At 42.5% G+C, this 23102-nt stretch overlaps 1 protein-coding gene across 5 annotated transcripts in view; it reads right to left on the bottom strand.

Annotated features, from left to right (window-relative positions):
- Nucleotides 1–23102, bottom strand: part of LOC137378047 (AP-1 complex subunit gamma-1-like) — a 215158-nt gene that overhangs the window by 81912 nt on the left and 110144 nt on the right. For all 5 annotated transcript variants that reach the window (XM_068048102.1, XM_068048104.1, XM_068048105.1 and 2 more), the window contains exons 5-7: nt 21266–21362; nt 18634–18710; nt 3945–4040 (exon numbers count right to left, since the gene is read on the bottom strand). In XM_068048102.1, the coding sequence (XP_067904203.1) occupies nt 3945–4040; nt 18634–18710; nt 21266–21362 (270 nt within the window). The remainder of the gene's footprint in view (nt 1–3944; nt 4041–18633; nt 18711–21265; nt 21363–23102) is intronic.

Here is a 23102-nt window from a genome sequence, read left to right on the forward strand (position 1 = left end):
ACTACTCAGCAATTTCAAGTAGCTTCCTGTCGTGTCAGGGCAGCAATACCGCCTTGGTGCTTTCCCACTGCTGACAAAATCCAGAACCATCATGACGCCGGATTTCCGGATGGATGGTTGCAACGTGATTCTCCGTGCCACCCCTGCACCCCACCTCCCACCATTCCTGCTTTAAATGGCGCAATAAATTCTACCCTTTTTGCGCAGATTTGCAGGTATAAGTATTCATGACTAGTTGAATGCAAGAGGCCATGAAAATCTTTCAGTGGGATTTAACTCATACTTGTTTTCTGCCAAGAAAAAGTCATTTAGCAATGAATTAAAAGACCCTCTTCCCCATTTTGAGGAATACTCCCTATTTAAAAGGTAAAATACATCAGACTAAGTATGTAATGAAAACGTTCCATATTCTCTGTCACATGACTGCTGCTCACATATTTGCTAACATCAGAGTTCAGTGGAGGCTGCATCTACTGCCGTAACCAAGAACTATGTAAAAGAAAAGACGCACCTTAAACAAATCTGATCGCAAAAACAAGCAGCAACAAATCTATCAGGTTCATGAGCGCCGAGCAATAGATATGGTGTGTATGGATTTCAGGAAGATATTTAATAAGGTACAGCACAGGAGGTTTGTTAAGAAAAATCAGGCATTTGGTAGAAGAGAAAATACTACAGTCATAACTGCACAAAAAGAGGCCATTCGATCAGAGTCCATGCTGGCGCTCTGTAGACCAATCATGGATAGGACGTTGGCTGACAGGAAACAAAGGGTCAGGCCTGTTTCTCGGACTAAAGCAAGGTTGAAAGTGGTGTATCCCAGGAGTCAATTCTTGGTCCACTTTTTTTCTGGGGAACCAGGTGGATCAAGTGAATCAAGTGACAGTAGGGGAAAGAGTTAGGGGACAGTGACCCTAGCATCATAAGGTTTAGGTTAGCTGTGAAAAAGGACAAGAAGCAAGCCAGAGTTAAGATAATGAATTGGGGGAGGGCCAACTTCAATGGAGTGAGAACGGATCTGGCCCAAGTAAAATGGAATCTAAGATTGGAAGGCAAAACTGTAACTGAACAATGGGCTGCTTTTAAAGAGGAGATAGTTCGGATACAGTCAAGGTACATTCCCACAAGCGGGAAAAGGTACGGCAAATATATCCAGAACACCCTAGATGACGAAAGAGATAGAGAGCAAGACGAAGCAGAAAGAGGGTGCATATGACAGATGTCAGGTGGATAATACAATTGAGAACCAGGCTGAATAGAGAAGGTTCAGAGGGGAAGTGAATAAACAAAGAGAAGCAAAGAAAGAGTACAAGAAGAAACTCTTAGCTTACATAAAACAGAATCTAAAAGTCTTCTACAGGCATATAAAGAGTAAAAGGGTGGTAAAAGGAAGAGTGGAGCCGCTTGGGGACCTAAAAGGGGATTTACATGTGGAGGCAGAAGGTACTAAATGAGTACTTTGCATTTGTCTTTACAAAGGAAGATGCTGCCCAAGTCATGGTGAAAGAGGAGGTACTACTTGAGACACTGGATGGGCTAAAAATTGATAAAAAGGAGGTATTAGACTGGCTGTACTTAAAGTTGATAAGTCACCAAGACCAGATGAAATGTATCAAAGGATACTTATGAAAATAAGGGTGGAAATTGCGGAGGCACTGGCCATAATCTTCTAATCCTCCTTAGATACAGGGGTGGTGTCAGAGGACTAAAGAATTGCAAATGTTGCACCCTTGTTCAAAGAAGGGTGCAAGGACAAGCCCAGCAACTACAGGCCAGTCAGTTTAACCTCTGTGTTGGGAAAGCTTTGAGAAATGATAATTCGGGACAAAATTAATAGGTCAGTTGGACAAATGTGGATCAATTAAGGAAGGCTAGCACAGATTTGTTAAGGGAAAACAGTGTTTAACTAATCTGCCTGAGTTTTTTAATGACGTTATAGAGAGGGTTGATGAGGGTAATGCGGTTGATGTAGTGTACATGGAGTTCTAAAAGGCATTTGATAAAGTGCCACATAACTGGCTTGTCAGCAAAGTTAGAGCCCATGGAATAAATGGGATAGTAGCAATATGGATATGAAATGGGCACAGTGGCAGGAAAGAGAGTGTAGTGGTGAATGGTTGTTTTGCAGACTGGAGGAAGGTGCATAGTGGCGTTCCCCAGAGGTCAGTGTTAAGACTTGGGCATACAGGGCACAATTTAAAAATTTGCCAATGACACAAAACTTGGAAGTATTGTGAACTGTGAGGAGGATAGTGATAAAGAGGGCAGAAGCAGGCTGGTGGAATGGGTGGACAAGTGGCAGATGAAATTTAATGCAGAAAAGTGTGAAGTGATTCATTCTGGTAGGAAGAACAAGGAGAAGCAATATAATTTGAAGGGTACAAATCATTGAAGGTTGCCGAGAAGGTTGAGAAAGTGGTTAATGAAGCATATGGGATCCTGGGCTTTATAAATAGGTGGATAGAGTACAAAAACAAGGAGGTTATGATAAACCTGTATAACACACTGGTTCGGTCTCAACTGGAGTACAGTGTCCAGTTCTAGGCACCAAACTTTTGGAGGGATGTTAAGGCATTAGACAGTGCAGAAAAGATTCATGAGAATGGTTCCAGGGAAGAGGAACTTCAGTAACGTGGATAGGTTGGAGAAGCTGAGGCTGTTCTCCTTAAAGATTAAGAGGAGATTTGATAGAGGTGTTCAAAATCATGAAGGATCTGGACAGAGTAGATAGAGAGAAACTGCTCCCATTGGATGAAAGATCCAGAACCAGACGACACTGATTTGATGTGACTGGCAAAAGAAGCAACAGCGACATGAAGAAAAAAATTATTACACAGCGAATGGTTAGGACCTGGAATGCACTGCCTGAGAGTGTGGTGGAGGCAGGTTCAAATCGAGGCATTCAAAGGAGAACTGAATAATTATCTGCAGAGAAAAAATTTGCAGGGCGACGGGACTAAGTGAGTTACTCTTGCAGAGAGCTGGCATGGACCCCACAGGCCGAATGGCCTCCTTCTGTGTTGTAACTGTTCTATGATTGCTAATATATAGATGCTTTGGCCTAAGGTATGGGGAACATGATTTTGTAATTTGCCAAAGACACAGGAGTAGCAGATTTGACATACAGCCAGAAGTGTAAAAGGCTTCAGTAGGACAGATAGCAAATAAAACATAATTTGAGCATTTTCTAAAAAGTTGCTCATGGTTGTGGGCGTTGTTAGCAAGGTCAGCATTTATTACCCATCCCTAACTAACCTCGGGAAGGTGGTGGTGCGGGGGTGGGGGGGAGGGAAAGAGAGGTGTGAGCCACCACAGTCCATGTGACATACAAACACACATACCACTGTTAGGGAGGGAGTTACAGGAATCTCGGGTGTGCAAGTACATCATTCCCTCAAAATGCAAATGTAGGTACATAAAACCATAAAAACTCCAATAGCACTGAGTTTTATAAATAGGAACATAGCACATATAAGTAAAGAAATAATAAAAAAAAACTTTGTACATGCTGATGGTTAGATACTGCCTGCAGTTTTAAGCAGCATTCTTGATCACTATTCTCTGCTGGAAACATTCATGTGCAAGCTGGATGGAAATCAGACTGGGCTCAGCCACTTTGCCAACAGTTAATGTCCTGGCTCATACTAAAGAATGGCCAGAAAGGTGAAATGGCAGCTAACATTCATGGAATAGTACTCCGGTGAGGAATTAACACCTTCAGGGGGGATGGGGGAGAAAATGGACAGAAACAGATGAGGGAAAAAATTGTTAATATTGTGCATTTACATAAACAACTAAAACAGAGAGGTAAAGTCTATTCATGTAAATTATATTGTTATTCACACAAAAGGTCCAGGACACTCTACTGAGTGATTTTAGTAATAACAAAAAAAAACACGAAAATATCAGCAGCATATTTCTTCAGTGGAGATTTAGCAAGTTACCTGAAGGAAAGGATCACTAATTCCAGACACGTCATGTTCTGGAGAGTAACCAGACATAATCAGATTCTTCAGGGATTTGACCAGTTGTGGAACGACCTAAGATTGAAGAGAACACATATTACATAATAGAACTTGCACGTCACTGATAAATAACTTCCAAGAAAATTTAAGAACAGTGATATTGGTCGCATTGATCACCTCAATTCAATAACCTTGCTGTATGTCAGATGAAAGTACAAATTGGATTAAAAACTGGTTACAAGGGAGGAAGCAGTGAGTGGGAGTTAAAGACAGTTTCTCAGAATGACTGTAAGTGGTAGCAGTGTCCCACAGAGTTCTATTCTGGGACCACTTCTGTTCACTGTGCACATCAATTACTTGGATAGAGAGCTAAAGGGAATAGTGTCCACATTTGCACACAATATGAAAATAGGAGACATAGTTAATACTTCTGAGGACCAAAGGGAGCTGCAAGGGTATATTGATAAAATGGTGAAATAAACAATGGCTGATGGAATTCAATGGCAGTAAGTGTGAGGTGATACATTTTGGTTAAAATAAAATTATACTTTGAGTAGGAGAAAATGGTGCATGATGTAGAAGAGCAGAAAGATTTGGGACTATTCAATCTGGCAGCTTCATAGCTAAGTCAGCTCGTGATTGTGGTCCCATCCACCACCCATTTTCCAGCAGGGATCACTAGATAGCAATCAGGAACAAGAACCTTGGCGGAGTTTTCCCTTCTCTAACCCAGTGTCCCAGCCAAGATCAATTAATTTACCAGGGAGCAAGGGATTGGACCAGTAACCTTGCTCCTCTGCTCTAAATGGCTCAGATGTTCACTGGATAAACTCAGCATTGGGGAGATAAAGCAAAATACTTAACATTTTTGTAGGGCAAAAAACAGATTCAACTCAAACACCTTCCAAATGCTCAAAAAATGCTTTTGTCCCCCTATGGCTTTTCTTCAAGGCACCAACTCTTTCTGGGATACAGTTCCACGTGCACCAGCTGCCCTCTGTTACCTTGATAAAATGACTATCCTTCATATACAAAGATGTACAATGAGTGTCAATAGACTATTTGACTTTTGGAGCCAGAGCCACAGGACAATCAACTCAATGTTGAAAAATATCACTCTCCGGCAAAGGGAGGGTCACTGGATATCAGGAAGGCGCACCCTGGCTGATTTAACCCTCCCTACATCAGGGGCATTGGGGGCAGTTGCAACACCCAGTACTGTCAGGCTGAGAATAACTACTGCAGCACAAAGCCTGTCCACCATCTACAAGGCACAAGTCAGGAGTGTGATGGAATACTCTCCACCTGTCTGGATGGGTGCAGCTCCAACAACACTCAAGAAGCTCAACACCATCCTGCACAAAGCAGCCCACTTGACTGGCACCCCATCTACAAACATTCACTCCCTCCACCACCGACACACAGTAGCAGCAGTGTGTACCATCTACAAGATGCAATGCAGCAACGCACTAAGGCTCCTTAGACAGCACCTTCCAAACCCGCAACCTCTACCACCTCAAAGGACAAGGGTAGTAAATGCATGGGAACACCACCACCTGCAAGTTCCCCTCCAAGTCACACATCATCCTGACTTGGAACTATTTCGCCGTTCCTTCACTGTCGCTGGGTCAAAATCCTGGAACTCCCTTCCTAACAGCACTGTGGGTGCACCAACCTCCCATGGACTGCAGCAGTTCAAGAAGGCAGCTCACCATCACCTTTTCAAGGGCAATTAGGAATAGGCAATAAATGCCGCCTAGCCAGCGACGTACACATCCCATGAATGAATAAAAACAAAATCGATCATCAGATTGGAGTCTGCGGGGCTCAATGCCACATCAAATGGTGTCTTTAGCTATTGAGCCTTCAAGGGATTCAGCCCAACATTAACTTCCACACCAGCAAGATTGTAGCATTTTTGACACTGGTGTGATCAACAGATTAAAACTCATGTTAAAAGCAGATACCACTGAAAGAATTAAAGATTGTCAAACTGAACATGTCTATCTATCTATACACAAACTGTTGCATTGTGTTTTGTGGAACATAATATCCAAAAATCCAAGTGTAACAGTTAGTTATGTACTTACCATTATACTTCCTTAAGCGGTTCTCCAACTAGAGCTACTGCTCCTCTCCCAGGCTCATTTTGAAGCTCAAGCCAAGCTTACAGCAAATACTTACAGCAATTAACTTGTTCTCACATTAAACAACAACTCCTTCAACTCCACACACTTCCTTCAATTAAAAAGTGTTGCTGTGGGTACCCGCATGGGTCCGAGTTATGCCTGTCTTTTTGTGGGATATGTCGAACATTTCTTGTTCCAGTCCTACTCAGGCCCCCTCCCCCGACTCTTTTTCCGGCACATTGATGACTGTTTCGGTGTTGTTTCCTGCTCCCGCCCCGAACTGGAAAACTTCATCAACTTTGCTTCCAAGTTCCACCCTGCTCTCACCTTTACATGGTCCATCTCTGATAATTCCCTTCCCTTCCTCGACTTCTCTGTCTCCATCTCTGGGGATAGGCTGTCTACTAATATTCATTATAAGCCCACCGACTCCCACAGTTGCCTCGATTACACTTCTTCACACCCTCCCTCCTGTAAGGACTCCATTCCATTCTCCCAGTTTCTCTGTCTCCGACGCAGCTACTATGATAATGCAACAATCCACGACAGCGCTTCTGATATGTCTTCCTTTTTCCTTCCCCCCCCATTGTGGTTGACAGGGCCCTCGACTGTGTCAGGTCCATTGCCCGCACCTCTACCCTCACACCATCCCCTCCGTCCCAGAACCGCGACAGGGTTCCCCTTCTCCTCACTTTCCACCCCACCAGCCTCCACATCCAAAGGATCATCCTCAGCCATGTCCAGCGTGATGCCACTACCAAACGCATCTTCCCCTCCCCTCCCCTATCAGCATTCCAAAGGGATCGTTCCCTCCGCAACACCCTCCTCCATTACTCCCAACAGCTCATCCCCCTTCCCACGGCACCTTCCCATGCAATCGCAGGAGGTGTAATACCTGCCCTTTTACCTCCTCTCTCCTCACTATCCAAGGCCCCAAACACTCCTTTCAAGTGAAGCAGTGATTTACTTGTACTTCTTTCAATTTAGTATACTGTATTCGCTGCTCCCAGTGTCGTCTCCACTACACTGGGGAGACCAAATGCAGATTGGGTGACTGCTTTGCAGAACACCTCCGCTCAATCTGAAAGCATGACCCCGAGCTTCCTGTTGCTTGGCATTCTAACACACCCCCCTGCTCTCACGCCCACGTATCTGTCCTGGGCTTGCTACAGTGTTCCAGTGAACATCAACGCAAGCTTGAGGAACAGCATCTCATTTACTGATTAGGTGCGCTACAGCCTGCCGGACTGAACGTTGAGTTCAATAATTTGAGAGCATTACAGGCCCCCCATTTTATTGTTAGTTTTTTTTAAAAAATGTATTTGTTTATTTTGTTTTACCACGTGCATACCCACAGTTTTTTTTCATGTTTGTGCTTTGGGCCAGGGCTGTTCATTTTTCTGTCAATTAACACCTTCTCTGCACTAACACTTTGTCTTTCAGCACACCATTAACATACCGTTTGCCTCTGCTCCATGACCTTCTGGTCAGTTATTCTCCATGACGCTCTGTCCTATCAACACCTTGCCTTTTGTTATCTCTTGCCCCACCCCCGCTTTATTTGCTTAAAATCCATTACATTTCTAACATTTGCCAGTTCTGATGAAGATCACTGACTTGAAACATTAACTCTGCTACTCACTCCACAGATGCTGCCAGACCTGCTGAGTATTTCCAGCATTTCTTGTTTTTGTCACAGCAAATACAAAGAAAAGAACAAAGAAAATTACTGCACAGGAACAGGCCCTTCGGCCCTCCAAGCCTGCGCCGATCCAGATCCTCTATCTAAACATGTCGCCTATTTTCTAAGGGTCTGTATCTCTTTGCTTCCTGCCCATTCATGTATCTGTCTAGATACATCTTAAAAGACGCTATCGTGCCCGCGTCTACCACCTCCGCTGGCAATGCGTTCCAGGCACCCACCACCCTCTGCGTAAAGAACTTTCCACGCATATCCCCCCATAACTTTTCCCCTCTCACTTTGAACTCGTGACCCCTAGTAATTGAATCCCCCACTCTGGGAAAAAGCTTCTTGCTATCCACCCTGTCTATACCTCTCATGATTTTGTACACCTCAATCAGGTCCCCCCTCAACCTCCGTCTTTCTAATGAAAATAATCCTAATCTACTCAACCTCTCTTCATAGCTAGCGCCCTCCATACCAGGCAACATCCTGGTGAACCTCCTCTGCACCCTCTCCAAAGCATCTACATCCTTTTGGTAATGTGGCGACCAGAACTGCACGCAGTATTCCAAATGTGGCTGAACCAAAGTCTTATACAACTGTAACATGACCTGCCAACCCTTGTACTCAATACCCCGTCCGATGAAGGAAAGCGTGCCGTATGCCTTCTTGACCACTCTATTGACCTGCGTTGCCACCTTCAGGGAACAATGGACCTGAACACCCAAGTCTCTCTGTACATCAATTTTCCCCAGGACTTTTCCATTTATTGTATAGTTCACTCTTGAATTGGATCTTCCAAAATGCATCACCTCGCATTTGCCCTGATTGAACTCCATCTGCCATTTCTCTGCCCAACTCTCCAATCTATCTATATTCTGCTGTATTCTCTGACAGTCCCCTTCACTATCTGCTACTCCACCAATCTTAGTGTCGTCTGCAAACTTGCTAATCAGACCACCTATACTTTCCTCCAAATCATTTATGTATATCACAAATCATTCATGTATATGTGTATTACTAACTTACCTGCATGCCATCCTAACTTTTACTTTTTCCTTCTTGATGTTTTTCCATCTTTGGTGTTGCTGTGAGGGTTTTGGGTTGCTCCCCTTGCCCCTCCACTCACCACCACCACCACCCCACCCTACCCTACCCCCACCAACCCCAGGCACAATGGGATGTGAGGGTCGACTGGGATTGGAGAAGGTGAGGAGAATGCAGGGCAGGAGGATACATGGGGTGAGAATATGCCAGGAATGGATTTGAAACAGTAGTGGGAGCAGATGGTAGGGTGATGCAGGGGAGTTGGCATGTGGGGCTGAGGCAGCTGAACTGGGAGTGTCAGCCGTGGCTCCACTCCAACACATGAGCACAAAAATCTAGGCTGGAACTCCAGTGCATACTGAGGGAGTGCTGCACTGTTGGACATGCCATCTTTCGGATGAGGAGAAGCTAACCGAGGCCCCGTCAGCCCTCTCAGATGGACATAAACGATCTCAACACTATTTCTAATTAGAGCAAGGGAGTTACCTACAGTGTCCTGGCCAATATTCAACCCTCAAAGAACACCAGGAAAAAGGTTCTGATTATCACATTGCTATTTGTGGGAATTAACTGTTGCAAATTGGCTGCCACAACATGAAGACAGCAGACACAGGCAATATAATGTATCTCTTAACTTAATAGTGAATAGTGTCAATCAGGTTCACAAATTAAGAAGTTGCTCTATTAAATTCACCTACTCTTTTTTTCTTCTTTGGTCTACATGTCTCAAGAGACAATGGGTATGCGCCGAGAGGTGGTCAGTGGTTTGTGGAGCAGCACCTGGAGCGGCTATAAAGGCCAATTCTAGAGTGACAGGCTCTTCCACAGGCGCTGCACATAAAATTGGTTGTCAGGGTTGTTACACAGTTGGCTCTCTCCTTGCACTTCTGTCTTTTTTCCTGCCAACTGCCAAGTCTCTTCGACTCGCCAATCTTTAGTCCCACCTTTATGGCTGTCCGCCAGCTCTGGCGACACTGGCAACTGACTCCCACGACTTGTGGTCAATGTCACAGGACTTCATGTCGCGTTTGCAGACATCTTTAAAGCGGAGACATGGATGGCCGGTGGGTCTGATACCAGTGACGGGCCCGCTGTACAATGCGTCCTTAAATTCACCTACTAATATTCTAAAAATAGGTAACTAAAAAATAGATACACTGAACAGGCTACTTACAGTTTTAACATATTGCTAACCAAGTTCACTAAATTTAGTGGAACCAGTCTTCCTTCTGAAAACTGTTCAAGTCTACAGCCAAGGAAAATGGTGCCTCTGCTCTAAGAATATCAAACATCCAAAGCAATTGGTCTGGAAATCTGACTATTTACTGTATGGCCTAAGGACCCTATACAAAACATTCTTGTTCCAATGAGGGGAAAAATTACTGATTCCATTTTAAAAATTAACCTCTGGTGTTCACTTCAGATTTTTAAAATTTCCAGACACACAAAATAAAAGAATCGGACAGGGAGTAACCCTAATGACTCCTGCTAGGCAAGTCACAGGCCCAACCCACGGACACTGAAGTAAATTTAAACTCCAGAAAGACAAACACACACCACAAAACAACATTGAAAAAAATATGAAAACACGGACCCTACTGAGCAGTAGAAAAATGCGGGAACCAATGACTTTGTCAAAACTGGTGTGAAAATCCTGCCCTCCTCTTAGGCAACCCTTATTTATCAAAGAATCATACAATAGTACAGCACAGGAGGCGGCCATTTGGCCCATCAAGTCCATTACTCTCGGAGCAATCTAGTTAGTCCCGCTCTCTGGCTCTTTGCCCATATCTCTGCAATATTTTCTCCTTCAAGTATTTATCTGTATCCAACGATGATGATGGAGGAGTCTGGGACATGGGGCGTAAGATATGATTCAGCGAGTATGACTATGTCAGGCTTTTGCTTGACTGGTCTGTGGGACAGCTGTCCCAATTTTGGCACAGATCCCCAGATGTTAGCAAGGAGGACTTTGTGGGATTGACTGGGCAGAGTATGCTTTTGTCATTTCCAGTGCCTATGTTGATGCCGGGGTCACTCAACCAGTTTTTTTGTTCTTTCACTGATATAGCAGTTTGATACGACTGAGTGGTAGGCTGTGGGTCTGGAGTCTCATGTAGGCCAAACCAGGTAAGGATGGCCGATTAGTGAGCCAGATGCAACAACCTGGTAGTTTCATGATCATTATTAATGAGACTATCATTTTATTCCAGATGTATTAAATTTAAATTCCCCCAGCTGCTGTGATGAGATTTGAACTCCTGTCTCTGGAGCATTAGTCTAGGCCTCTGGACTACTAGTCCTGTAACATTACCACTATACTACTGTCGCCCTGTGCAGGCTCTTTGAAAAAGCTATTAATCTCACTCCTCTGCCCTTTCCTCCAAAACCCTATAAATTTTTCCCCTTCAAGTATCAAAGAAATCCCACTGATGAAGAAATCTTAGCAACATCATGACAAAATTGCAGTATTGGCCACAAAACAAAAAGTGCTGGAAATACTCAGCAGGTCTGGCAGCGTCTGTGGCGAGAGAAGCAAAGTTAACGTTTCAGGTCTGTCACCTTTCATCAGAATTGGCCTGTTCTTCCCAAACGGAACACCACTTTTGTGCTTATGCTTTGGCAGTCACTTGTCAATTTGGGCTTGTGCAGTGAGACTCTAGTAGAATTTGCGAAAATAACTGATGAATAAATCTCTCTTGCTTCCTCCTCTCCAGTTCTCAATTGGTATTCCTGAGGGAGGATATCCTACATTAACATTTCCTCTCACTTTTCTGAACTGCCATATAAGTCTGTTCAACATTATAGTTCAACACATGACTACCTTGTCTAAATATTCCATAGTCAGTGCATTTTCCACCATTGCTGGGCTTCAACATATTCAGTTGTAAGCTGTCCCTTAGTAAAATAATGGCTTTAATGGGATTGACAAAAAGCACACAGCAGTACATGGCAATTTATTTGAACCTATTTATACATAACACTTGGTAAATACAGAATTGTGTTTTGGATCCATTTCTTGGCAATTGTCAATATTACTGTCAATGGATACAAAGTTGGCTGAGCAACAGCAAACAGAGTAGTGGTGAACAGTTGTTTTTCAGACTGGGATCAGGATTAGGACCATTTGCTTTTCTTGATCTATGTTAATGACTTAGACTTAGATGTGCGGGGTACAATTTCAAAATCCGCAGATGATACAAAACTTGGAAGTATTGTGAACGGAGAGGAGGTTAATGATAGACTTCCAGACAGGCTGGTGGAATGGGCGGACAAATGGCAGATGAAATTTAATGCAGAAAAGTGTGAAGCGATGCATTTTGGTAGGAAGAATGAGAAGAAGCAATATAAAGTAAATGGTATAATTCTAAAGTGGGTGTAGGAACAGAGGGGCCTGGGGTATAAATACACAAATCATTGAAGGTGGCAGGGCAGTTTGAGAAAGGAGTTAATAAGGCATATAGGATCCTGTGCTTTATAAAGAGGCATCGATACAGAAGCAAGGTGCACCTTTATGAAACACTCGGTCAGCCTTAACTGGAGGATTGTGTTCAATTCTGAGCACTGCACTTTAAGAATGACGTGAAGGCATAAGAGAGGGTGCAGAAAATATTTGAGAATGGTTCCAAAGATGAGGAGCTTTAGTTACATGTATAGATTGAGAACTGCCCCAGCTTCTCCAAAGAGAAGGCTGAGAAGACATTTGTAGAGGTGTTCAAAGTTATGAGGACCGAGTAGATAGAGAGAAACTGTTCCCATTGGCTGAAGGGCCGAGAATCAGAGGACACCGATTTAAGGTCGATGGTAAAAGAAGCAACTGCGACATGAGGAAAAACTTTTTTTTTTTTTTAAACGCAGCGAGTGGTTAGGATCTGGAATGCACTGCCTGAGAGGGTGGTGGAAGCAGATTCAATTGTGGCTTTCAAAAGAGAATTGGACAATTATCTAAACAGAAATTTGCAGGGCTGCAGGGAAAAGGCAGGGGAGTGGGACTAGCTGAGTTGCTGTTGCAGACAGCCAGCTCAGACACAGCAGGCCAAATGGCCATCTGTGCTCTAACCATTCTTTGATTCTCGTCCAGACGGACAGAGCTTGGCATTTCAGGGAAGCTTCTGATGGTAACCCCAATAACAGACCCAAGTTATCTCAGTCTATAGATTTATTTCTGATCACTGATTCTGAAATATAACAGATCAAAGTTTCCCTGGAGTAATCTTGGTAATGTAGGAGTATAGGCTGAAAGGCCTGCTCATTGATTACAGCCTTACCTTCTCATTCTATATTCCAAATTATGAAAGCAGGAAGAAAAGAAAGGTAGTTATTATAAAGGTAGGCAAATGCAGACAGAGCAAAGAAACTGCACACTACCTAAAGTTAGCAGCATTGAAAGTTTAGTTACTGATTGAGCACACGACAGGATTTGGAAATGAGGTACCATAATTTTGGTCACAAAGTGGAATAACTATCAGCTCTGTCCCACCCCCAGTCTCTCTCCCAAAGGCCCTGACACATGCTGGCGTACCAATTGATAGATACAGAGAGTCTCCAGTACCTCACTCAAGTGATCATTCTTTATGAGTGAACCTGCTAGTGTGGACAGGATGTATGATTATGGCAGAACATTACAGCTGAATTGGACTCTGTCCTCCTCCAAAATCCACATATGTGCACTTGGTAACGAGACTTACTGGACACTCAACAGAATTAAGAATCAGTTATTATTTTGCTTCCCTAACCCGGGGAACTGCAGCCAAACCTAGTTAACTCAGCACTGACCAAGGCGTGAACCTGGAACACTCATGATTTTATGTCTCAGTAATACATGGGATGGTGCAACTGCTCACTTGGCCATTGGGACAGCTGCATATTCCCACCCCTAACCACTATGTTTTTTGCTTTCTGTCAATGTTGAGTAAATTCTTGAACTATTCGCGAAGAGGCTCCTGAAGTGGCATTTTCAATATTCTGCCAGTGTTTTGGAGCAGGCAATTGGATGGGGTAGGGTCCCTATATTAATATTCCTATATTTAAAAAGAGATAGAACAAGACCAGGAAGCTATAGACCAATTAGTTTAAAGTCAGTGGTAGGAAAGATAATGGAATCTTTATTCAAAAAGAAACCAAAAATATAATAAAAAGTGGTCAGCACAGATTTCAAATGGGAAGGTCATGCTTGACCAAGCTCATCATTTCTTTGAAGAAGTAACAGAAAGATTAGACAAGGATAACATATGATGTAATATAGTTGGATTTCCAAAAGACCTTCGATAATGAACCACATAACAGACTCATAACTGAAGTCGGAGCATGTGAAGTCAGGGGACAGGTAGCAGAATGGATAGCAAGCTAGCTATAAAACAGAACAAAGAATAGGGGTCAAGAGTAGCTAATCAAACCAGGAAAAGGAGAGAAGTGGTGTTCCACAGGGATCTCTGCTGGAACCACTGTTGCTCATAATTTATAGGAATGATTTGGACTCAGGAATCAGAAGTACAATTTCAAAATTTGAGGACGACACCAAATTTGGAGGGGTGGCTAATACAAAGGAAGAATGAGACAAAATACAGCAAGGCATTAATAAACTTGCAGATTGGGGGTGTAATTGGCAAATCAATTTCAATATAGGCAAGTGTGAGGTGCTGCATTTTGGTAGAATGAATGAAGAGGCCACATACTGCTTGGATAATAAGTCTGAATGAGGTACAGGAGCAAAAGGATCTAGGGGTACAGATACACAGATCACTAAATGTAGTGACACAGGTTAATAAGATCATAAAAAGAACAAAGCACTGGGATTCATTTCTAGAGACACAGAACTGAAAAGCATAGAAGTTACAATAAAATTGTACAGAGCCTTGGTTAAACCTGACTGTGTACTATGCACAGTTCTGGTCTCCAAATTATAAAAAAGGATGTACAGGCATTGGTGAAGAGGCTAAAGAGATTTGCAAGTATGGGAAAATGGGAGGCTAAAACTATCAAGAATGATTGTAAAAGCTGGGCTCTTCTCTAGAAAACAGACAGCTGAAGGGAGACCTGGTAGAGGTCTTTAAGATTATGAGAGTCTGATAGGGTAAGTGTAAAGAAAGTGTTTCCACTCATGGGGGAAGACCAAATCTCAGGGCCATAAATATAAGGTAGTCACTAATAAATCTTACAGGGAATTCAGGAGAAACTTCTTTACCCAAAGAGTCTTAAGAATGTGGAAATGGGAGTAGGTGAGGCAAATAGCATAGATGCATTTATGGCAAAGCTAGATAAGCAGAAGGAAGAAAGGAATAGAAGGATATGCTGATAGGGTTAGATGAACTAGAATGGGAGGAGGCTCGTGGGCAGCATAAATGCTAGCACAGACCAGTTGGACCGAATGGCCGTTTCTGTGGTGTACATTATGTAACTTGATTTGTAACAAAGGGCGGTTTTATGCTCCAGCAAACTGTTGCTCATCCACTAATTCTCAAATATAGCACCGCTGTGCAGGGAAAATCCAGGGAGACAAATTTGTGGCCTATCGCAACACTGCCTGACGGCTTTAAAAATAAAATTCTACAGGAAGCAGCATTACTGACTTCAACAGCAACAACTTACATTTATATAGTGTCCTTAATGTAGTAAAACATTCCAGGAATATCAAAATTTGATGCCAAACCACTTAAGGAGATGGTAGGGCTAATGACTAAAACCTTCGTCAAAGAGGTGGGTTTTAAGGAGCATCTTAAAAGGAGGAAAGGGAGGCAGAGGGGTTTAGGGAGGGAATTCCAGCGTTTAGGGCTTAGGCAACTGCAGGCACAGCCACCAATGGTGGAGTGATTAAAATCAGGCATGCGCAACAGGCCAGAATTAGAGGAGTGCAGAGAGCTTGAAGGTTGTAGGGCTGGAGGTGATACAGAGATAGGGAGGGGCAAGGCCATGGAGCGATTTGTAAATAAGGATGAGAATTTTAAAATAGAGACATTGTTTAACCAGGAGGCAATGTAGGTCATTGGTGAATGGGACTTGGTGCAAGTTAGGACGGGGACAGCAGATGGATGAGAAGTTTACGGAGGGTGGAAGATGGGAGGCCAGTCAGAAATGCTGGAATAGTCAAGTCTGGAAGTAATAAAGGCATGGATGAGGGTTTTAGCAGATCAGCTGAGGTAGAAGTGGAGTCAGGCAGTGTTATGGAGGTGCAAGTTGACAGTCTTAGTAATGGCACAGATGAGTGGTTGGAAGCTCATCTTGGGATCAAATACAACATGAAGGTTGTAAACAGACTGGTTCTACCTCAGACAGTTGCCAGAGATAGAGATGGAGTCAGTGACTAGGAAACTAAGTTTGTGACTGGTATCGAAGATACCAGTTTTCCTAATATTTAGTAGGAGGAAATTTCTGCTCAGCCAGGATGTCAGATAAACAGTCTAACAATTTAGAGACAGTGGAAGGGTCAAGAAAGGTGCTGGTGAGGTAGAGCTAGGTGTCAATGTACACGTGCAACCTGATGTATTTTCGGATGACGTCACCGAGGGTCAGCAAGTAGATGAGAAATAGGAGGGGGTCAAGGATAGATCCTTGGGGGACAAGAGGGAGAACGGTGCAGAAGTGGGAAGAGAAGTCATTGCGAGTGATACTCTGGCTATGGCTGAACAGATAAGAATGGAACCAGGCGAATACAGTTCCATCCAGCTGAACAATGGAGGAGAAGCATTGAAGGAGGATTGTATGGCCAATTTTGTCAAAGGCTGCAGATCAGGAAGGATGAGGAGAGATGGTTCATCACTGTCACAGTCATATAGGATGTAATTTGTGACTTTGATAAGTCATATTGGAACTGTGGCAGGGACGGAAACCTGGCATGACATTACACATAGATTTTCTTGTGTGAACATTAGATATGCTGTCCCAAGCTGATTTTGCAGGATCAGCTTCATTTCCATAATATGGGAGAGCTCCACCCCATATTGGGAGGTGGAAGAAGTGCATATATATGGATTTCGAATGAGTACAGGGTTGATCTAACTGTAAAAATCCCTCATGGAAATGTTGGTAAACTTTACTAAGGCTTTGCAAAGCCTGGTTGAGAATCAAAATAGGTTGGCACAAAAAGCGCAGAAACCAGAGTCCGTGTCCAAGGAATAGAATGGTGCAACAGCCAAACCCCATTTGACGGCTGAAGCAGAGGTACGAGCTGATAGTCCCCCTCCCACTGTGTTATTTGCCACTCTATAAAACAGAATTACAGCATGCCAGGAAGGAGCTAACTGCAGAGCACTTGACAGCACAACTAAGTTACTGCCACTGGGAGTGCCAGCCAGTGAAAGCAGTTAATTAGGGAAGGAATCAGAGACAACTGACCCCTTAAAGACAGAAGTCAACCATTTTGGCAGAGGACTAAAAGGGAGAAAATAGTCACACACACAAAAAAAGCTGAAGGGCTAAAATGAGGCCACCAACCAATCTTCTTGGCCAGGACAGTGCATAGCATAGTGAGAAAACTTAAGTATCAAAACAAGAGGTCAGGTTGTATCCAACAAGCCATAAAACAGTGCAAATTAACAAAGACAAGTTTTATGTAAACTGAAACTTTTTTAACTGCAGTATGTGTTACTGGGAAATTCCCAACATTCAGAACTTAAGAGTCCTGCATTCGACCGCTATTCATTTTTTAAAATATTGCTCTCCACCTTCTTAATCCAAGTTATGGATGACAGATACTGCATGTGCCTGACAGAGTTCCCCAAAAATGCCTCTGCACCCATGAGGCCCTTCCTATTACATCTCCATAAATAAGAACAATTTAAAAATATAAAAAGGACATAAACTGTTACAACTTCAAATTTACTGCAATTGTTTTTTTAACCTTGCAGCTTTCTCCCTCTGCTCCTGAAGATAACGACTCTAGCTGCGATAAGGATGCATGGACAGCAGGCACCCTCCAATCCTTTGCCCAAATGGTCACATTTTCCATGATAAGCAAAGAGGGAGAGAACACACAGGCTAATTTGACAGTGGGTATCACAGCTGAGCCTGATCCTGTCCTCACATCACATCCAGACCTGAGCACCTTCCAGCAGGAGTATATTTCCCTCCCACAGATAGAGGTCATTTTCTGTGCCTCTCCTGCTATCCAACCAAGATGGGTCAATACACATACACAGACTGGGGATCAAATCTGGGAGTTCACAGTCTATGACTGAGCCATTCACGAAATAGTGGCTTTATAATCAAGCCACTGGGAAGACCAAAGTGCAATTAAAAACACCATTCTCTGTGGAACATGTCATGAATGGTATAGATACAAGTTTGCACCAAAACAAGTTTCAAGTTCACAGAACAATGTGCATCAAAAATGCTGGATGGTTTATTTTTATTTTAGAGATACAGCACTGAAACAGGCCCTTCGGCCCACCAAGTCTGTGCCGACCATCAACCACCCATTTATACTAACCCTACAGTAATCCCATATTCCCTACCACCTACCTACACTAGGGGCAATTTACAACGGCCAATTTACCTATCACGTGCAAGTCTTTGGCTGTGGGAAGAAACCGGAGCACCCGGCGAAAACCCACGCGGTCACAGGGAGAACTTGCAAACTCCGCACAGGCAGTACCCAGAATCGAACCCGGGTCGCTGGAGCTGTGAGGCTTTGAAATTGTACTTTTCATTACTTTGCACATTTTAAAAGAAATTACTTTTGCAATTGCAAAATGTAAAAGGTTTGTAGCATTCAGCAAGTTAAACTTTTCAAAAACAAATGAAAAGCTGGACATAAATGACTACATTGAAAACCAGATTTTTGATAGCAATGGTAAACATGATGTGGATATACCTTGCGAAAATAAGCGTGGGTGTCAGGGCTATGCTTACACATTTCTATGACAAGGACAACAGCAGCATGGAGGACACCTTTAAGACAAAGAAAGAGAAAAAGTGTTTTAACTGATGAATGCACCAAACAAACAACAAGGTAGTGAATATAATGCTGATGACCCCTTCAAGCTACCTCACCCTCAGTCATTTCTAATCTGTGCTCATCAGCAAGATTGCACCCAGTCTGTAAACAGGAATACACTAGGATATACAACAAATCAGCATAATTTCTTTTTTTTAATAAAAAACAAACCACAAATTAATATATCTTTTGTGATCTACAAACTCAGTAAACATTACCGGGGAGGTGAGACCAATCAGCTTGCTGGAGATATAAAATGCTACCTCATGGAGCACCAGGATGCGAGGTCACAACCAGGATCCACTATACCGCAAGGCTGTGCAGACATGGAGAGATGCCAAGTGAAGGCCAGGCACTCGCCCCCACCCCCTCTCCAAGTGAGGTTGAGCAATAAACAGGACTGCCACTTTGGGCCACTCGCTGGGAGATGTTTGGAATGAATTACTCACCCATCCTCTTAGTGCAGAAAATAATGGATGCTGTAGGGAGACTAATAATTGGGAAAAGGAGAAAAGATCTGTGAAAGGGAAATCATGGATTATTCAAATGGTTGTTTGAAAAGTGCTGTCTATGGTGTGGCACTTAGGTGATGCCTCAGGAAGTTCCCAGTTTCAACTGTTGGCCTGTACCTTGTGGAATTGGCTGGCCTCAGCAATTGGCTTCAATGCCATCGACCTTAGAGAACGGACAGGCAGGATATCAGCTAGGATTGCCGCCTAGATCATTATCCTGGTAAAAATGTGAATGAGGACATTTGGTGAGGACAGCCTTGGCTGAGTATCTTACTCAGTTCCCCGCAGTTAAATAGTTCACTGACATTCATTGTCATCGAGAATAAGGACGTAGAGGAGAAATTGTATTCCAGCATGAGGAACATAAGAACAGGAGTAAGCCACTCAATTAGATCATGGCTGATGAGACTTTGCCTTCGGAATATTAAAGTAAGGAAAGATAATCAAGTCTTAAAAAAAACCTTTAAAAATCCCACAAAATAAGTATCTTCAAATTTCAGGATAAGCAATTATTTGGTACTGATAATTTGGGCTGTGTTATGACAGGTATAACAGCCACATTTGTTAAGGTGAGACATTCCTAGTTTCACTATGAAGCTCAATGTTGTTTTCAGTTTCAGCACAGTTCTACCATTTCAAGTACAATATTTATTTAATTACACCATTTTTATATTCACTAGTATTCAAAACATAGCTGACAAAGTAAAAGAAAAACATGAAATGCAATTAAAAAAAAAGAACTGCAATGCTCCAGAAAAAGGTTAAATTCAGTAGCTTTTTAAAGAAAATAATATCCAGTCTTGCTGCAGACTCAGTTGCAATTATGGAGCATATTAGTTTGAATTAAAGTAAGATGATAGAAAATGTTTTTTGAAACCATTAAAAACTGGGAAAGGCATAACCTGGTAATGTTAATTATCAATTGAAGTACAGAGTCAAATGCAAAAACTGATTTGACACTTCGAATACAATTGTTGGCTCAAACTCTCATTAATCGCATGATACTGTATAGATTTCCTGTTCTTTCTTTTGAAGGTTGACCTTTGCAGTCAGATTCAGAAGCTGTACAAATGCACTGAATAATTAAGGCAAACTGCAATTAGCAGCAATCTAAAAAAATGAGTTATAAGAAAATGAGATGCATTTTGAAATAAATAGTCAGTTATCATTAAGTACAGGTACATCTTAGCACAGTCACTCGTTTCATAAGGCACTCTCTCCTAACTGGAGGTGCAGCCACTTCAGCGGTGACAAGACATATTTCCTAGTGACCAACTGCAAACTATTTCTCAATAAGTCTGTTATATCATGGTCATTATTGCTTCAGTATTATTGCTTTCTATTGTTAATATTTTCATGAATCAAAGACAATAGTTTGCACCATCAGGTGTGGGACCGTCTGGGTAGAATAAATGTCAACCAAAAATAAAATTAAGAATCACATGAAATTAAGACAGTAAAAAGGTATAAAGAGTAACAGGTACCAGGGAGCGCTTTCAAAGCTGTGCATCAACCTTACACTACGAATGCACTTGAATTTTTTGGGCATGCAATTACTCACTTCTACTCTACTTAATACCTGTCAGAGTATTGCTCTGAGTGCAACAATTCTTTATTTTGTGAACATTTAAAGTCCATTTTTAAAAAATTGTTGTAGAGTGTGTGGCAATGCAGTGATTGTGTTACTGGACTAATAATCCACAGCATGAAAGTCCAAAGTGCACCAATGCAGTTTTGAGAATTTGATTTGTTTTTAAAAAAATCTGGAAATAAAAAGATGACATCAGTAAAAGTTATCATGTAGCAATTAAGATTGCTGCAAAAACCTAACTGATTCACTATTGCCTTTTAGAGAAGGAAATTTCCTGCCTTTACCTGGTCTGGCTTATATGGGCTCACAAAAGAAAGACTGCAACAGGAAAAAGTGGAGCTGCTGTGCAAACCATTATCCATCAGTCAAAGCAGTGTTTTGTGCAAATTACACATGGGCCACATACCGTGATTCTTATCATTAAGAAGGTTTTTCGTGGCAGGCAAAAACATTTCCAGCAGCTCTGGTACTTTCCTGATAACATGTACAGCAGCCAGTGCAGCCTGCAAACAAGACAATCAACAGTGAGTCATTTCTGTAAGCACTAGGCACCATCAAACAGCAAACCAAACCTTTGAAATTCTTAAAAAAGGCAAAGCACAATAGCATGGTAGGTTTTTTCTATTTTAATAGAAACGTCAACAGCTAATGCACAAGATAACTGCATATGTACTTTATGGCCATGGAGCAAACTCTTAGTAAATCAAATGTAATCCCACGGTGACGTCTATTTCCAGATGTTCTGCTTGAACATCGTTTATGGTTGGCTGGGCTTTACAGGAAGTACACTTTAGTCTTGGGAAAGCAGATCCAAGAGTTTAAAGAAGGTACAACCCACTCTACTTGGTGCTGCCAATGGCCAGTGCAACTTCAACTACCAGTACTGGCTGCTGCCCAAGATCCTTATTAGATCAGAGATAGCCACGGTGCCCATCAAGCTCTTCGACCTAGTCAGGTGTTATACAACCCCACCCGATATGGCTCATCTGCCTGGCGTCATTGGTTGATTTTTAGGGTGGTTAAATATAAAGCAGCAACTTATATTCGGCCATAAAAATAGGAGAATATTGTGAAAAGTGAGAGCTGAAAGCTAGATTCAACAAGTAACGTTAATAATTGCATCTCAGGCACATGGTGGCATGAGTAATTCTGTAAAAATAAAACAGCATTTTCACACTATTTTCAATGACAGATGTTCAAAAAAAAACCTAAAAATTATTTCCCTGCCTGCATTGTAGAAAGACTCCACAAATCTCAGAATAAATTATAAAGTACAGCTACAAGTAAATGAGGAAACAGAATTTGATAATCAGGCTGAATATAGTGTCTATTGAACTATTCCTCTGCAGCTTTCTGACAAATATCTAATAAGGAAAGGTGGCACTGTTTTGTAACAATAATTACGTGTTACAGCACGTAATGTAAAACCTCTCAACAAGGCCAAGGATTTATAGCAACTGGAGGAGAAATATACTTTATAATCATCAGACTTGACTATTCTCATACCCTTGGCTAGCTTCCCATCCTAAACTTTCGATAACTGAGCTTATCCTAAACTCCCAGGGTGGAAGAATCAGTTACTAGGGGACATAGCTTTAAGGTGCGAGGGGCAAAGTTTAGAGGGGATGTGCGAGGCAAGTTTTTTTACACAGAGGGTGGTGAGTGCCTGGAACTTGCTGCCAGGGGAGGTGGTGGAAGCAGATACGATAGCGACGTTTAAGAGACATCTTGACAAATATATGAATAGGAAGGGAATAGAGGGATATGGGCCCTGTAAGTGCAGAAGGTGTTAGTTTAGGCAGGCATCAAGATCGGTGCAGGCTTGGAGGGCCGAATGGCCTGTTCCTGTGCTGTACTGTACTTTGTTGTTGTTCTACTCCCCACATTCTGCTCTCATATCACCGCCATCTTCATTGAACTACACTGGCTCTTGGACCCCAGAGCCTTGAATTTAAAATTCGTATCCTTAGGTTTAAACTCTTCCTTGGCCTCGCCCTACTCGAACTCCAACCTCCTCCATTGATGCAACTTCCCACCCCAAACTCTCCAATCTTGACTAGCCTCTTGTGACCTGCCTATTGCCTTTCATCCTACCAGTGGTGATTATGCTTTCAGCTGCCTAGAGCCCCCCAACTCTCTGGAATACCATCCCTAAACTCTGCTGCCTTGCCACCTACCTTTCCTCCTTTGACCCTACTTAAAACTCACCTCTTTGATAACCCCTATATTTTTTCTTTAGCTTG

This window comes from Heterodontus francisci, chromosome 16 (genome assembly GCF_036365525.1).
Source record: "Heterodontus francisci isolate sHetFra1 chromosome 16, sHetFra1.hap1, whole genome shotgun sequence".
Taxonomy (NCBI): domain Eukaryota; kingdom Metazoa; phylum Chordata; class Chondrichthyes; order Heterodontiformes; family Heterodontidae; genus Heterodontus; species Heterodontus francisci.